Raw genomic sequence first — 16310 nt, 5'->3', positions numbered from 1 at the left:
TAGCAACATTGGTTTCGAGTTGACGTGAGAGAGTGGGTTATTGTTGGACAAATGATGTCATTACCTACTCCCGGAGACGGAGTCTAGAGCCGCGGTGGTTGCATGGTAGGGTGAAATATTGGCAAGCCACTTAGCAAATCTCTTGACGATAGATGTTATCGACATTTTCTATAATGTATCCATGGCGTTCGAAATGGTTCCCTGGTGGTTAGCCTACCAGTGCCAGCTTCTACACTACTGTCCCATGAGTCCAGGATTCTGGCCAGCTCCAGCTGTCGCCTTCCGGCCGTGTCACGTCTCCGCGGATGTGAGAAAACCCTCTTTCCACCAATGATAAACCCAGACGTTAACGGGGAGGCTTCCATCCAATCAAAATGGAACTAGAAGGTTCCTTAATTCGACTATACTCCAATGAAAGTAAGAGACAATCGTACCACCTGACCTTCTCTTTCCTTTGATGTATGCAACGTAACGTGATCTAGAAGACTATATCTCCTTCATTTACCCCGGAGTTTGCTCCATTCTGCCAGAGCTGTCGTTTTTCACCATGTCGAGTCACGAAAGCAGAGCTGATCTTTCTCATACAACTTCCCCCTTACCTTCTCCACAAATCACCTCGGTGCCAGTGGACACGAGAGGAGCACGCGAACACGTCCTATTGCCACATGATATCAGCTTGTGTGGTTGGGAGACATCCAATTTTGGACCGGAAGACCCCCGCGAGGCCCTGAAAACATATGAAGAGTCATTTGACCGTATGCGCTGCATCAAAAGAAGCATCTATCATGCTGGAATCGTCATAAAATGGCCTTAGCCTGGTAGGATCACTGGCCTCAGCTTTTATGCAACCTTCATTCCCTTCAACAATCATCAACGGTTAAACTATGCATCAGCATGGCAGAGGCTATCTAGCGGTCATGCCAATATTCAGGGCGCACTCCACTGCAGCACTCTCGCTTCAAGAAAACGTGGAGTGATCTATCCCTTCTTCCTGGTCGGAGATAGGGGGAACTACTTCTACTTGTACCATGATCTTTCCTCATATGTTAGGATACTGCATATGTACTGTCTGATAATATTTGAAGTACCCATAACTTCTTACTGTCGAATAGGTGGCACAACCCTTTAATGAGAGACCGAGTCTTTGGAAAACAGCTAATCGCTGAGACCACACAGAGTGACTAGCTCGATAAGGTCGTGGCATCCTCAACGTAGTGACCACTGTTAAATCGTTCCCTGATTTGCTCTTCAAAGAACGCCCATAAAGTTTCTATGGCTTGGGCATAGCCACCCCTTACCACCATCCAACAAAAGGCAAAAAACATACAACAGCCGGGATTCGCTGGTGGTCACCCACCCAACTACTAACCGGCCGGCGTGTGGCTTAAGTACGGCTGAGCGGACGGGAAGCCCTGTTCTCCACACCCTATGGTCGTATGTGCTCATTTCGTGCGGGAAGACAAATATATACCCTTCTGTTACGCTGTTGTTGTGACACTACCTACCTCATATGTATCGAAGGCTGTATTCCATGGGCCTGTTGGCTTGCATTATCCCGAGCAAGTCCATCAAAAGTTACGGCCATGATGCTGGATAGCAAAATAGCTAAGACACGAGCCTAGCTGTCAGCCCGAGGAGTCACGCGAATTCTAGTCACTTTATAGTGCAGGTTATAGTAGAATATATCATGTTGCGAGCGAGACGTTATACTTCCTGTGTGCCCCGCCCTGTTACAAAAAGGCGATCTATTGGAGACCCCTCATAGGTAATAGGAAAGGAAGAAATCTTCCAAGAAGATGATGGGAAAATAAGAAAGAAAGAAAAACATACAGCAGCCAAAGTATGGCCGACCTCATTTAGCGCCTATCGTTCGGTGCTGGCGCTTTAGTTTTCTAGGCGACCTTCAGGCGGCTTCAGGCGGCAGTTCATCACCCGAAGACCACCCAGGGTCAGGGCACGCTGGTACATTTGCACATTATGCCACAGGCAAAGATTTCGCGAGCGGCCGGCATAGACAGCAGCAATTAACTAGATGGATTAACTAAGTACACGCTGGGAGTGTCCAGCAGCGGTCTCCCACCATTCAGCCTCCCCTCTAACCTCTCCGCTGGCCCAACAACCAACACCCACCCCCAACATGACTAAGAGCAAGGATGCTTTCTGAAATAGTTTCTCGAAGCGATGAAGCCACTTGAAGCAAGCAAAATGGTCATCCGCCTTACGACAATTTGCCGAAACAAGATTGGCGGGCCATAATTCAACCCGGCCCGGCCCTTCCGCACTTGCCCCATTACTTAGCTGGTACCACTATCCGCTTTGAGTGCGCTGCTAATTATCGTCACTGGCAAGGCGCTTACTCGGCAGATGTATGGGGTGAGGTCCTGGACGGGGTCAGGAAGGAATGCTTTGGAAAGCTGCTACCCACACGAGCCCGAGAGAGATACTCGTGTATTCGGACATAGGATAATGACTATGAACAGAGAGATGCCTACAAAATATCAACCTGATAGGTATGTCCATCAGCCGCAAAGTCGTCCTCTAACTCACCCGGCACCAATCCTAACAGATGACATCTGTCGTCATCATCGGGCACTCCACGCCGGATTAACATTTCCAGCTCCTCGCAACTACACCCTAGAATCCTATGCACCATCATCACCAATCTGAACCACACCTGCATCGCACTCCAGGCAACCGATAGCGGAGTCCGCCACTTGGTAGCCTCGGTCCAATGATTGCAAAACATAGATGCCTGAGTCCATAAGCCTAACCTGCGTTTCTCCCACGTGCCCCGAAAAGACATGGTAATGCCTGGAATGCCTGGAAACCCACATATCGAGACGACATCCCCCATGGATGGGAGAATTCCGTCCCCGAAATGAGGCCAGTGCTTGGGGTATGACTTGATAGTCAGCTCGATGAAGCCATTGACTATTCGCGGGCAATACACCGGGTCGATGCAGGATAGATAGGCGGCTTGGAATGCGGGCGAGGTGTGGTCTTGCTGCCTGTACATGCCCCAGTACGCGGAGAGGGTATCCCAGCCAGTTTCTGCGCTGGGGAAGTACATGTTCATGCCTGTCAGGTCGGCCATAGAAATGTTAAGACCGGAGCGGATCACGCTGATGCCGACGGCGACGCTGGAGATGGAGAGCGAACGGAATGGTGTGATACCGCCATGGAAGTGGATGAATAGGTGGGTGCAGGCGGCGATCATTTTATATGTTCTCGGGTAGGCTAACGGGCGCAGGATGAGGTAGATGAGCTTCGAGTTCCCGGTATTGAGGATGAAGAGGTGGTCGTCTGTGGGATCGACCGTGCTTTCCAGGTTTGTCTCTGAGGCAAGGAACAGGCGAGAGCTGTTTCCAAGAACTTCGAACAAACAAGAGGACCCAATTGTATCCACTAGACTGGGCCGGCGGGATATAGCGCAGAAGTGCGTCAGGTATACCCTCAGGGCGCCTGTATTGGCATGGATGCTGGCATCGTGGAACCAGGGCCGTCGGTGGAAGAGAGCTTCGGCCCACTCAGGAGACTGGGGTTGGTCTCGGAATATCAAAGAGCGGGCCCAGCGAGGCGCCTTGGAGTCTGGTTGAAGGATACCGAGTTTGCTACAACCAATATGCTGGGTGATGCGACCGGCCATCTCGTCTGAATCAACTGCGGGTGTGGTGAAGATGTGCGGCCAATCAGCCTCCCAGTTAGGCACCCAGGAAGGAGATGATTTGGGTGCTCCCAGTCCCGCAGCGCGATAAAGGAGATCCACGTGTTTCAGATTAACAAGGCAGTATGCAAAGAAACCGAGGAATACATTCTGTACTGACAAGGAGTAGTCCGGTGGCAGGGCTTGCGCTGAGGCATCTCCTTGGTACAGGCCAAGCAGACCAAACAATTTATCCCGCGGATCTGAAGCGTGCGATTGGGATGCAAGTTGTAACAGTTCCAGAATATTCTTGACAGGGAGTGTCTTTGTGGCCATGAATTGAACCCACCTTGCCTCAGTCGAGTCCCAGCTCCACGATGGCGGTAGGCAATGGGCGGTGCGCGAGTCGGCCCAGAACTCGTAATGTTTGATACGGAAAAGAGCGCGCTGGGAAAGAACAAGTTCCTGAATAACCCATATCCGACTGAAATATTTGCGCTTGAGAATATCATGCAACGATATCGGAAGGGTCAAAGCAAGAGAACCGAAGTGTGTTTCAAGCTCATGCAGGCGGTATCGCGATGCAACATTGGACGTAGCCAAGTCTGGACCGAGATATACGATGACCTGCATACATTGCTCGTAAATCCTCCTCATGTTGGCGACCTGTTCGCCCCTCTCAACGTCGTTCTGCTGATTAATACAGAGTGCATCGACCCAGATAAGGCGTGATCCCTGTCGCGGGCGCACCGTCTTCAGCATGCCCCAGCAGTTCGGAGTTTGCAAAATAACATCCCAATAAGAGCCGACAAACACGGGTCTGCTTGGTGTATAGTCACCGTCCTCGCCTCCCCACATGTATGATACTGTTTCGTACTCCAGGGTGTTTGCCAACATATGCTTCTCGAGTGATAGATGGACAGGTGAGTTCTCATCGCCGGAAGATTCTAGTCGTGCTAATCGGATCTCCTCGCACGACAGCGTCTCACAGAATATGACCGAGTCATTTGCTTTTGCGAGGCTTGCGGGCAACGATGTCGGATTACCTGGAGAGCAAAGGTTTCCCCTGTATGGAACGACCGGAGGCCATCGCAGATTCAATTGTCCCGCCGGTTCGTTGGCGGGAATCTGCGGAGGCGCGTTGCGCGTAATCGAGCCTTGGGATGCGAGTTGCCCCCCGCAATAGCGCCTGCTACAGGCCCTGCACTGTGGAGTACCGGCATCTACGAAGATATCGGGTGCGGTGCAGGAGGGATGATGCCAGCGACTCATGGAGACAGTGAGCAGTTCGTAGGGAGCTGATTATGCGAAGCGAAAAGGCTGTTGGTGACAGACCGTTTCAATAAGCGCTGAACAGTAAGCAAGCCATGTTTATCTAGCTCTATCACGCATCAAATGGGTGATATGCAGATTGATTGGCCAACGTGTGGCTGTAATATGGCGTGTTGTGACCCGTGATAGGGCCTGTAAGCGCTACTCTGATGTCTTTTGTTTTCTGGCGGGCATTCGATCCTTTTCTGTGATAACCTCCGCTCAACAATCTCCTATATCAAGCCACAGCTATACTGAAAGACGGTATGTCCACTAGACTGGGAATAAAACATGTTTTCCCTGCCTTAAAATAAGAAGGATTACCATCTGTCAGACTGATTCCTTCAGTCTCATGTACAGTACTACTCCGTATGCATACAATACGTATGAGGACTAGAGAATAGAAAGAAAATAAGTGGAGTGGTTTCTCCACATAGAGATGAGTGAGGGCTCTCTTTAAGTATCCCCATAGGACTAATAACGGAGCGATCTTCATGTCCATAGTCCCGGTGTTGTCAATATAGTTACCGCAGACCTCTTGACCGTCGTTCACCAGAATCTCAACTTGCATCATATGCTTCGTAGTAATACACCATTTTTTTTTCCGGAGGATTACTACTAGGTATATGCTTGGAGTTCATGTGATATGCACCCCGGCGTAACTGAAGGCAGCCCCGCACACACAACAACATTGACAAAGACCTTCCCAACCGTCTCATTCCTCTCCAACCGGTGATCTCATTTCTCTTTGCCTAGATATCTTTGACTGATATTGCTATGGCGACATCCAGGGGCTCTGTGTCCACCACCGGCCGACTCTACGTTCTGCGAGATCAAGTCGATTCTTCTCAGGATGGCGTGAGGAAGAATTGACTACCGCCAAGAAAAGCCGGGACTTCCACTTATTATTAAACATAGCATAGTTCTCATTCCAGGCACTGGAACTCCCTTGCCAGGGACCTGACCATTTGCTAACCCGGAGTGGCTCACTAATCTGCCTGGCTTCGGTGCTGGAGCACGCGTCCTTGCTTACGAGTATCCTTCGCCATTCAGGGGAAAAAAACCTTCATGGGAGACAATTTTGATGCTAGGCTATGAGCTTCTTGAGATTTTAAGTGGCGCACGATCAGGATCTGATCCAGACCTGGACAGTATATTCTATCCGCACTACCTTCCTCAAAGGAAAATTATTTGAGGCCACTGGAAAAAATCAAAAGGCTTCCATTGCTTTTAGAGTCGCTTGTCGCTTGAGGAAGGAGATTACTAAGGATGATCGAGACATGAATAGCCTGACAATGGAAGACTTTGATGAGATTGTTGCTTTCTGGGCTCGTTGATGAGATCTTTCTCATTTTTGTGCTAGCAGTGGCAATCATCTTCTGGGGCACCTGGGTGGTTATGGAAGTTGCCATCAATTGTGATTCAATAATAGTAATGCATTTCTGATCCTCTAGTATATTGTATCGAAGTCTCCGAGACCTCTAGTAGTGGACCTGTTCTATAGAGACATTTAAAACCGCACGTCAATCCCGTACTTCTCGTAGTTGAATTCCTCCAGACTCGGTATGATTTCAGTCCAGCCGTCGTCAACCTCTCCTACATGCGAGTTGTCTCTATGTATCGCCCCCGAGCTTTCCTGATATTCGGCCGCCACGTCTGGATGTGGTACCCAGATGACCCTCATCCCAGCCCGTCTTCCAGCCTCTACTCCAGGCACACTATCCTCGAACACCAAACATTCGCTGGGCAGGATGGGCTTTGTGTTTGTGTCTGACTTCAGCGATTGCAATGCAACCCAAGTATATGTCAGGCGCCGGCTTTCCTCGACCCCGGCGTACCCGCGAGTCATCACCAAGCACACGTCTCTCGGGCGGGAAAAAGCCTAATAACTGTTTCGTTTCCGGCCTGGAAATTTTCAATTCGAATCTTTGGCTTTTGGTGCTAGATGCCAATGCCAACTCAATCCTGTCCCCAGCAGCATTCCGTGCGCGACTGAGGTTCAACAGAAGTTTCTCCGCGCCTGGCAGTGGTGTGCAGTTCTGAAAGTTCTTTCGCATTTGGTCTTTCAATTCACCGGCGAACTGTTCACGGGGAATAGGCACCTTCGCCCAGTTGTGGAATACGTCGCCATTGGTCGAGTCCGGGACGCCCATAAGCTGGGCTCTAATGGACGCAGTTAAAGCGGGCCTTCCATATTGCTCGAGGAGTTGGTTCGTGGCCAGCGTGATCATATCTTCGGAGTTGATGAGAAGCCCATCCAGATCAAAAATGCAGGCTCGAATTGCCGGGAAGCTGGTGGGAGCGTTTGTTAGATTTGGTTTTCCTTAGACAAGACACTGTCTCCACAACATACTCTGTTTCCGCCATGAGTAATTGAGAAGCAATAATGACTATAGTAAGTGACCAGGAGCGACATAAGGAACGAGGACGGACTTGATAACAGCCTGTGGATGCCGACGTGGTCTACCTTCCCTCGACCCCTCTTCCAAGTAGTTAGGGGTGTTGACGAAGTCAGCAAGTACTTATGCCTAAGGCATATATTAATGCCTTGGTGCCTTGAGGCCCCTAAGGCGAGGCCACATTATGCCCGTTGTATATATACAGAGTACGCTCTCGCAGCGGCGTGGTTTCTACCACACAAGAAGCGCAAATACTTACAGAAGTCCATCATAGATTCAGCTGACAGCATATTTCTTCAATCGGCGGGAAATTTATTCTGAAACAATCCAGTGTTGACAGCCCATATGGCCTTAGCGTCCTTTGCATAACTTGGCATGTTCTTGTTCTCGCATTGGTACAGACGCTGAGAGTGCATAGGGTGGAATCAAATAATACGGTTGGGATCCTTGTTGTACCTTTCAGCTTTCATATGTCGCCTGCTGCAACGGCAACCTTTCCAGAACCTCCCCCAGCCACGCCTGAGAAACTGGATGTCCCAAAGATAGACCATGGAGGCGCACAAGGTTATAGGAACACACAAGACAAAAGACCACCAAAACTTCACATAATTCTGCCCAAGCAGATCAATATTCATGCCTAGCAGGCTGGAGCTGAAGCTAAGCGGAATGAAGAGTGTAGCAAGTAGGGTCAATCTCTTGACCCGGGTGGACTGCTCAATGGCTCTGCGGGACTCTTCAATCGTGGCTTTGTTCATGGCTAGATTTATGCCCCGGGTGCACGTCCTGGACAAGTCGATACAACGGACAAAGAGTTGGTCGTAGTCTTCTATGATGCCTCCTGGTGTAAATGTACCGTCAGATCTAGGCGAGGAAAAATTCGCGGCCCTGTCCGTTTCCAAAGGGAACCACATGCTGTGACCAGAATTCAGCGCAACTTTTGTCGTCATGCTTTCAACTTTAGCGCCATTTGATCCCTGTCTAGTCCGTTCGACTAGTTTGCATAGAACACGAGCGCTCTCTTTAAGCTGCTGGGCATGTCGGTTGAGAACGTTGGTGAAGTACTGAAGAGTTTCCAATGCCTCCGCTGGGTGCTCTGCAACGATCAGGTCTATCTGATTCTGGATTCTGGTTTCCATAAGATTCAGGAATTGGACTTCGGAGAAAGCCGCGTGTGCGAACAAGGGGATGCATACAGCTAGAGGATCTTGGGGCGCGCGATGGGCTAAACCAACCAGTGCGATTAAAGAATCGTACTGCAGAGGAAGCAAAGCCGTGCTTTGCTGAAACTCTGCTGTCGCATTTGCATCTGCATTCAGACGATTGGTGGTCGTTCTAAACGCCATTTTAGGATGATGTTGGAGGACGGGTAGCGGGGTTGCTCTTGCTTCAATATGGCTCGTCCATGGGCCCGGCGGAGACTGTTCTAAGGGTCTTCCGTGGTCCATCCAGACGATAACTATAACATCAGCGGACAATATCATTGCAGAATGGATCTCCATGTCTTACTAGCCCAGCTGCTAGGTGTTTTCGCAATGTAAATCGATATGAACTGTTCAACCACAGAAAACGACGCGCACACAGTGGTATACTCGCGGACCAACGAGTCTCCGCAGCAAACATTTTTAGACCCAAGATGGTGGATCTTGTATTTTCCAAGCTCGGCGAGTTGTTCCGAGCGCTGAGACTGCACGTTCTGTCCTCCAAAATTGTCGCGGTGAGGAAGAGTGCTCACACAGAGACGAAAGATATCGTTTGAGGAATTGGCAAGCGACGGGAGACTGAAAGAGTGCCTATCATTATTAGTAGATAGGAAATCCATATTTCGCCTAAAGAACTCTGGATCGATGTTATATTTACTCCCAAGAACTGAAACCCAAGATGGTGATAACAAGCCTTGGACAAAGACCACTTGCCCCAGACTCTGCAAAGGAACAGAGACTGAAGAAGAGAATGCTTCGTGTTGCTCTTGATAGTAGTGTTGCACGTCCCACTTCTTCTCTCCGCAGTCATATACCACGACTAGGTCATGAGGCTGTTCAGACATGGAAGCGAAAAGAGTAGAGTCTTCCTCCGTCTTTCTCGACTTAAGAAGTCGGCGGTCTTGGAGCAGCCATTCTGCAAGATCAACGTAATTGCATCCGGGAAAGGAAGAAGTGTTTGAATGCCTCCTAGACAGGGAGATAATAGCTCGGATGTAGTTTTCTGATGTAACTAGTGTATCGGGTTCTAGCGAGGCCATGGTGTAGAGAAATTGGTTAGGATTGGCTTACCTCCAGCTTTTCCGTGCTCCATTTTTAATATCGCGAGACCTGATTATCAGGGGTGAATTAAGTGGTACTTTGATCCAGGTTCGAACGCTGCTGATACTCCTCTTCGAAGAAGGGACAGGCGACCAAAACGTCTCCGGAACTAGCACCTAAAGCAAGTCAGCCCTGTTGTCATAGATATAATCATCATCTGTTTACAGTTGCGTGACAGAAAGATGCTTTTGAAAACAATCGGGCTCTGGTGTGGGAAGATGATGTTGGATGCGAATGTCAATAGAAACAAGGTGATTTGGTCTCCCCCCAAGAGAGCCATATCTTTTGCCCAGCGGGTAGGCGCGTCGAGCCGTGCCTTAATCTAAATCATAGCCAATCGTGAACCCGGTTGACAGACTGCAACCAATCGCAGGCACTTACTACCCGCTGACTCCAGTATCGTGCCTTTTGTAAAGGTGATGGAGTTGGTTTGAGTGAGACAATTGCCCTCTTGCATCTGCACTCAGCGCACGTCGAATAGTCGCTAATCTCCTGTGCAAGACACGATGACATCCAAAAGTGAACTACGCCACATCTGTTTGCAACTGCCGAGTAAGCGCCTCGCCAGTAACGGGAATTAGCGGCGCACCCAAAGCGGGTAGCGGTACAAGCAAGCGGAAGGGCCCCGCTCATCTTTTTGTGGAGAAAAACCAATCCACCTATTTTCTCATAATTCGCCAGTCTCATGTGTATGCAGCCGATCCACCAGGACGGGCCGTGACGGGCCGTAACGGGAGAGCCTCAACATTGGCAACTTTCGCGCTTATGAATCGTGGGTACCTAGCCTGGCGATACTAGTATATGGTCGAGACCAACTACGCAGGTCTTGATTGCACAACGGCCTTTCCAACTGTAGCTCAATATTATCCGAAAGCTTCTTTCAGGTCTACCTGCTACGCCTATGTATAGTACCGTGGTACTCCCTTCCATACATTACGCAGGCTATCAAGCTTAAAGCAGAAGCATATGAAACTACAACTTCATCAACTTGAATCTACCTAGCAAGAGCTAGATACTCCCTACTCCATGAACTCTAGTTACCTCAGCCAGATATATAATCTAGACACCAATACAGACATAGTAGCCCAGCCACAAGTTACTACACGCGGCATGAAGCTGCGTGTTCCACTCCCGCAGCTGCTCAAGCGTAATCCCCGCCTCGGTGTAGATAGACCAGCAGCTGTCTCCACTCTCTATGAGGTAGAAGGACTTGCAGTTATCGACTATCCCGGGCAACTTGGGAGTCGGGCCTGAGGGGTCCGTGGTAGGCTCAGCTGCCCCCGGCGCCGTGGTCGTTGCGCCGGGGACGTGAACGCAGACATAGTAGTCCAGCCAGAGGTTTGTGCAACCTGTTATCCAGGCAGGCGTTGTTAGATTAAGGTGTGAAGAAGGTGGAGGGGGAAGGGAGAGGGAGAAGTACTATCATCGACCCCCGTATTCCGGCTCTTAAACCGTGCCGTCGAGATACCGTAGGCTTTGGTGATGCTATCGCATGTGTCGCCGGACGTGACCTTGTAGAACTCGTCGCAGTTGTCGACGATGCCGGGCAGTTGGAGGACTGGACCAGAGCCCGAGCCGTCGGTTGGCTCGGGGGTTCCTGGGGCGGTGGTGGTAGCGCCGGGGACGTGGACGCAGATGTGGTAGCCCAGCCAGAGGTTTGAGCAGTCTAGATGCAGAGATTGCAAGTCAGTTACTAAAATCCTGTTTCCTAGGAACTAATGAGAAGGAGACGGCCAGGCCTATATAATCGTACTATCGTCAATTTCAGTGTTCCAACTCAAAAGTTGAGCCGTGCTGACACCATACGCCTTGGCGATCGTGTCGCACTGGTCGCCGGACGAGATCTTGTAGAACCCGTCGCAGTTTTCTGCTATGCCCGGCATGGTAGGAGAGTTGATTGGGGCGGACGAGGTGGTGGTGGTTGTCGTGGCCTCGGTGGTAGTGAAAGTTGTCGTCGTGAGCGTGGTGCTCGAGCCATTATCTGTAAGCGTGCCAATCACGCAGTATAACTTGCTCGTATCAAGACTCGGGCAGGAGATACCGGGATTCAGCTGCTGGAGCTCGGCGACGGACAGTCCCCAAGTGCTGGCAAAGCTCTCGCAGGTATCAGACTTGGTAGCAGTTGTGGTGAAGGAGCACTCCGCGGCGGGAGAGGGCAAAGACTAAGCCGGGGATGAGCCCGGCGGCGGCAAGGTGTGCGAGCTGCATCCTCCTGAATGTGGTATTTGAGACTGTTGGAGAAGTGTGGAAGGGCCTTGTGATGTATGTGGAATGACAACAACCTCCCGGACTATAGTTCGGTTATATAGTTCACTCGAAGGCTCCAGAAGTCCGCTGGCCGCTGGCCTGACTCGTGCCTGCCTTCTCCACAACCACGCCATATGGTTCATTTAACTCTTCTACTAGCTTTGCAGTAGGTGACGCTCTACTTTGGTAGTATGTCAGACTCAATGTTACCATAGAAGTTCTGTTTTCATTTAGTGTCGATAACTAACCTGGAAAGCGGGTAAACTGGATGTAGACCGTAACGCCTGGGTGAACCAAAATATTATCCGGATGCCATAATCCCTGCCAACGCTCAAATCATCAGATACCCCCTGTGTTACGTTGCAGTGCAGCAAACAGATGTGCCTTTTTGAGGATTGCATGGCGACCTATCCGGTCCAGTGTTTAATGGCCAGAATATGCCATAGTCAAGTCTATATTAGGGACCTGGAGAATCTACAGGGCATGATAGGTTACAACATCCGAGACATTTGTTGGTAATTGTTAAACAAGCTCAACAACTTCTAGGCATAGTAAGGAGCGGAGGAATTTGCGGGGGTCTTGGCTGCAGCGGCCTCCCATTTTGTTTGGGGCTGAGGCGAATTATCACCTCCGTGCCGTGAGGCCGTGTAGGGTATCATTCGCCAAGAGTCTGCTTACAACTACCTGGTACAATATGTAACTAATGAATACTGTAGGTCCGTCGCATCCGGTTCGTTCGGGGTGTGGGTTATCAGACCGGGGTGGGTGAGTCCCCGTGGAGTTCTGGGATGTGGACGTCCGGCATTGTACCGTGGGGAGTGAGTCTAGATTTCGGGGCTTCCCCGGAGCTGCTGTTTCCATCAAGGGGCGCATCACGCAGGTACTCAATATTGTCAGTAAGTAAGCACATATACCCCCAGGTACAGGGCTTGGCCTGCATGCATGGGAACATCTCCGCCACCTTCCCCTTACGCGAGTCAGGTCATGTACGCTTCATAGTAGGGTGGGTCGCATTTTGCATGTGCTGCATCTCGCGTGGATGACTGGCAAGCAGCAACTCTGGTTCGACCGCTTACTTGCGATTGATGAGCTGGGTTAGTAGACGGGACATAGGGAGGACGAGAGTGCGAGAGTGTGGACTCGGGGGCTCAGGGAGGAAACCGGGGATTTGAGTAGGTAGCTCACACATGTAACACATGCAACATTTCTTCTATTATGGTCTGGGAGAGCTTACACCGGGATCACTTGCTATGCTGTGAATAATGGATGCCCTTGTACCTAGTCCAGACAAGCGTGTTCAGAGACGTACAAAAGTATAAGAACAAGTACATGGAACTAAGGCAGGCTGGACTACAAGAGCACAAAACTAATCACTCCGAAAGCAGCTAGGAAACAAGATATACCAAGAAGAGCCAATTTCTGAGCCCCATTCTCTTCAGTGGGACAATCATCGGGCCGGTTCAGAGTCTTCTGAGGATCGCAGAGTTTTTGACGATGAGCGGCAGCCATACTCTCTGCGGCCTTCTTGTCGATGGCGACACGACAGGGGTCGGGAGTAGTGCGCGTGGCACTAGTGGTTGAGTTCACAGTGACGACGCAGGTGTCGCGGCCAGCGGTATTGACGTCCGGGGGCGAATGCATGATTGTGTCGGTCACATTGATCGCAATCGCGTTGAGACTGTTGGGGCAGGTGGCGTTGGCAGTCGCCGCGACGAGATCCACGTCTTTGATGGCCGAGTCATCGGTAGTAAAATACTGAGCCCCGGCAAAGTGATGGTCGAATACCCCGCCTCCTTTGTTATTAGCTAGCGCCTCCTTGTCGCAGCTTTGCCAGTGGAGATCCCAGGTCACCAGCCAGTGCTGCGTTGTATTAAGGCGGATGTAATCATAGGCAAGGTAAGGGTCCGCGCTGCTTGACCAGTTCACCCACTGTAAGTCGTGGGTTCCCGTGGTAAAATTGTTTCTGTAATCGCCCCAGCGGACTTCATAGAACAGACGGAGGTTCAGGAGTTCCGCGCTCTGCGGGATTTACTAGAGATATGATATCGAAGTGGGAGATAGTTACTGGGTAACACATGTCTATCGCAGTTAAATATGTAGCTGCCAACTCTTCCCACATGGTTTCTTTTGGCGTTAATAATGTGAAGCTTGAGACTGTCTTGTCAATATGAAACTATCAGCACGGCCATAGAAGATGAGGTGAACCAGCTCTTTCAAAGACGAGGGTCTTTTGCTATGTCCTATTAAAATCCCGGCGGCCAACGGAACTGATCCAAGGTAGCTGATCCTCACTTCCTGTAGACGCACTAGCAATTCTCCCTGCACTCAACTAGGCGGTATTTCCTACACCTGGCCACGATCCCAGGAATCTAGGGAGTCGGGCCGGTCTGCTTTTCGCTTGCCTGTAATATCGGTGATAATTACATATATAATTCTACATACTTATAGCGTGTATGTATATCTAAAGATAAATCAGTATAGTAATATAGTAATATATAAAAATTAGGCACTCTTAGATACACGTAATAGAGTATAGACTACTAGATAAAGCTCTATCTACCGGTAATACTATAGGATAGAAATCATTCCCATTTTTCTTGTGACGGTCAAGAGCTCTACCTTAAATTACTTACAACACCGTAACCACAAGCACAGCATAAATTATTTCCTCTCCTTCCTCTAATCTTTCCTCTTTCCTTTTCTCAACACGTCCTTTATTCTACCTCCTACCTCCCTAAATTAAATTCCGAAGACAGGTCCCATCTGCACGATTTCCGGGGGCCAAGTACAACCATAGAGCCCTAGAAGGACACCATTTCCAACATACCAGTAGGTTTTAATATGGCCCCCAGCCGAGTTACCAGCAACTAAAGATTTGTTCTGGTTCGTCGCAATGTTCAAATAGTCCCAAATCTCACCAATTTGCGTGTAGAATATAGTAATGCGTTCGCCGGCCCGAGGATTGAGCCAGATAGCCTTGTATCGCTGGGCACCGCTATCGGTCCCTATAGTCTGCCGGTAGCCACCTTCCCATATAATCTAGACCTTGCGGATTCCCCAGAATTATATCGCATACCAGTAACCCTCCCAAACCTCGATCCCGATCACGGGCGGCGCGAGGTAAGCGGCGTACCGGTTTTTGCCCATACGGCCGACGGGGGTATTATAATGTACACCACTATAGAGGGGCTGAGGCTTAGCTGACTGTCCGCCGGAGCCTGAGCTTTGTCCTGAACCAGCAGAACCAGCACCGGAACCAGCTCCAGAGCCAGCACCAGTACCAGCACCAGTACCAGCACCAGTACCAGCACCAGTACCAGCACCAGTACCAGCACCAGTACCAGCACCAGTACCAGCACCAGTACCAGCACCAGTACCAGCACCAGTACCAGCACCAGTACCAGCACCAGTACCAGCACCAGCACCAGCATCAGCACCAGTACCAGTACCAGAACCAGTACCAGTACCAGTACCAGCACCAGCACCAGCATCAGCACCAGTACCAGTACCAGAACCAGTACCAGTACCAGTACCAGAACCAGCACCAGAGCCAGACTCCAACCCGGGACCCGAGGCAGAAGCCAGGGGCTGCTGCTTAGCAATCCAATCTAAGCTCTTCCAATGGTCCTTCCATTTTACGGACCCCCACTGTAGGACATCTAGTTTTGACGAGATCACCTGCACGCGAGCATACTGGTCCTTTCTAAAAAAGTACGTCTCGCCCGTATACTTGGCCTTGTCCTCGGGGACCTGGAGTGCGGCGTCCACCGAGTCGAAGCCTGCCTTAATCAAACCAGGCCATTCCTTGGCAATCTCCGTGGGGCCGTACACAACCTTGTCCTTGACCAAGTCAATCTTGACGTAGTTCTTCCCGCTGAAGAGATAAGCCTGACCCGGGACGCCAGGCACGACTATGCCAGCGCCCACCCGATCAACCGTTGTCCCTGCCAGCGACTTCCACTTATCCAGAGTCTTGATAGGTCCGTCAACAATGACGTCGCCCCCAGCCTTAGGCGTGAACTTGATTTGCACCACCTCCAGGCCGCGGAAGAAATACAGCTCATCCGTTGACCCTTGCACTGGGACTATCGCGTCCACTGTCTCAAACCCCGCCCGTGCTAGCGATTTCCAGTGGTCCTTGATTAGGGCCGGGCCCCAGGTACGTTTCTCGGTTGAGGTGTAGGGCTCCCACTTCACACGGCAATACTGGTCCACTGAGAAGAAGTAGGCTTCCCCAATGTCCTTTTGGTAGAATGCGGCGTCGACCATGGCGAAGGATAGTGTAGTGTGTAAGGAGAGATGCTGCCTGAGGAACTAGTATGTATCTGCAACCCGTAAGGGTCATCCGTATGCCTCTGGACAGAATTTCTGGAGATGGTAATGTCTGCCCGAAGTATCATGGCGGAAGCC

General features: G+C 50.4%; 5 protein-coding genes across 5 annotated transcripts; all 5 read right to left on the bottom strand.

The window, feature by feature from the left end:
• Positions 1 to 2642: 2642 nt before the first annotated feature.
• On the bottom strand, positions 2643 to 4300 carry ATEG_10192 (uncharacterized protein; the record flags this gene model as incomplete). Its single annotated transcript, XM_001209494.1, has 2 exons — positions 2643 to 2766; positions 3015 to 4300. The coding sequence occupies 2 exons, from the start codon at positions 4298 to 4300 to the stop codon at positions 2643 to 2645; spliced, it is 1410 nt and encodes a 469-aa protein (XP_001209494.1).
• A 2164-nt stretch (positions 4301 to 6464) lies between these two features.
• ATEG_10191 (putative HAD superfamily hydrolase) lies at positions 6465 to 7185 on the bottom strand (the record flags this gene model as incomplete). Its single annotated transcript, XM_001209493.1, has 2 exons — positions 6465 to 6710; positions 6793 to 7185. The coding sequence occupies 2 exons, from the start codon at positions 7183 to 7185 to the stop codon at positions 6465 to 6467; spliced, it is 639 nt and encodes a 212-aa protein (XP_001209493.1).
• Positions 7186 to 7778: 593 nt separating this feature from the next.
• ATEG_10190 (uncharacterized protein) lies at positions 7779 to 9592 on the bottom strand (the record flags this gene model as incomplete). Its single annotated transcript, XM_001209492.1, has 2 exons — positions 7779 to 8809; positions 8860 to 9592. The coding sequence occupies 2 exons, from the start codon at positions 9590 to 9592 to the stop codon at positions 7779 to 7781; spliced, it is 1764 nt and encodes a 587-aa protein (XP_001209492.1).
• Positions 9593 to 10712: 1120 nt separating this feature from the next.
• Positions 10713 to 12034, bottom strand: ATEG_10189 (uncharacterized protein; the record flags this gene model as incomplete). The annotated part of the gene is made up of 4 exons (XM_001209491.1): positions 10713 to 11002; positions 11074 to 11319; positions 11407 to 11815; positions 11936 to 12034. 4 exons carry the CDS (start codon positions 12032 to 12034, stop codon positions 10713 to 10715), a joined length of 1044 nt encoding a protein of 347 aa, XP_001209491.1.
• A 2929-nt stretch (positions 12035 to 14963) lies between these two features.
• On the bottom strand, positions 14964 to 16169 carry ATEG_10188 (uncharacterized protein; the record flags this gene model as incomplete). Its single annotated transcript, XM_001209490.1, has 1 exon — positions 14964 to 16169. One exon carries the CDS (start codon positions 16167 to 16169, stop codon positions 14964 to 14966), a length of 1206 nt encoding a protein of 401 aa, XP_001209490.1.
• Between the last annotated feature and the right edge of the window lie 141 nt (positions 16170 to 16310).

The sequence above is a fragment of the Aspergillus terreus genome, genomic scaffold (genome assembly GCF_000149615.1).
Source record: "Aspergillus terreus NIH2624 scaffold_16 genomic scaffold, whole genome shotgun sequence".
In the NCBI taxonomy this organism is placed as follows: domain Eukaryota; kingdom Fungi; phylum Ascomycota; class Eurotiomycetes; order Eurotiales; family Aspergillaceae; genus Aspergillus; species Aspergillus terreus.
This window is presented reverse-complemented; position numbering and strand designations above follow the sequence as displayed.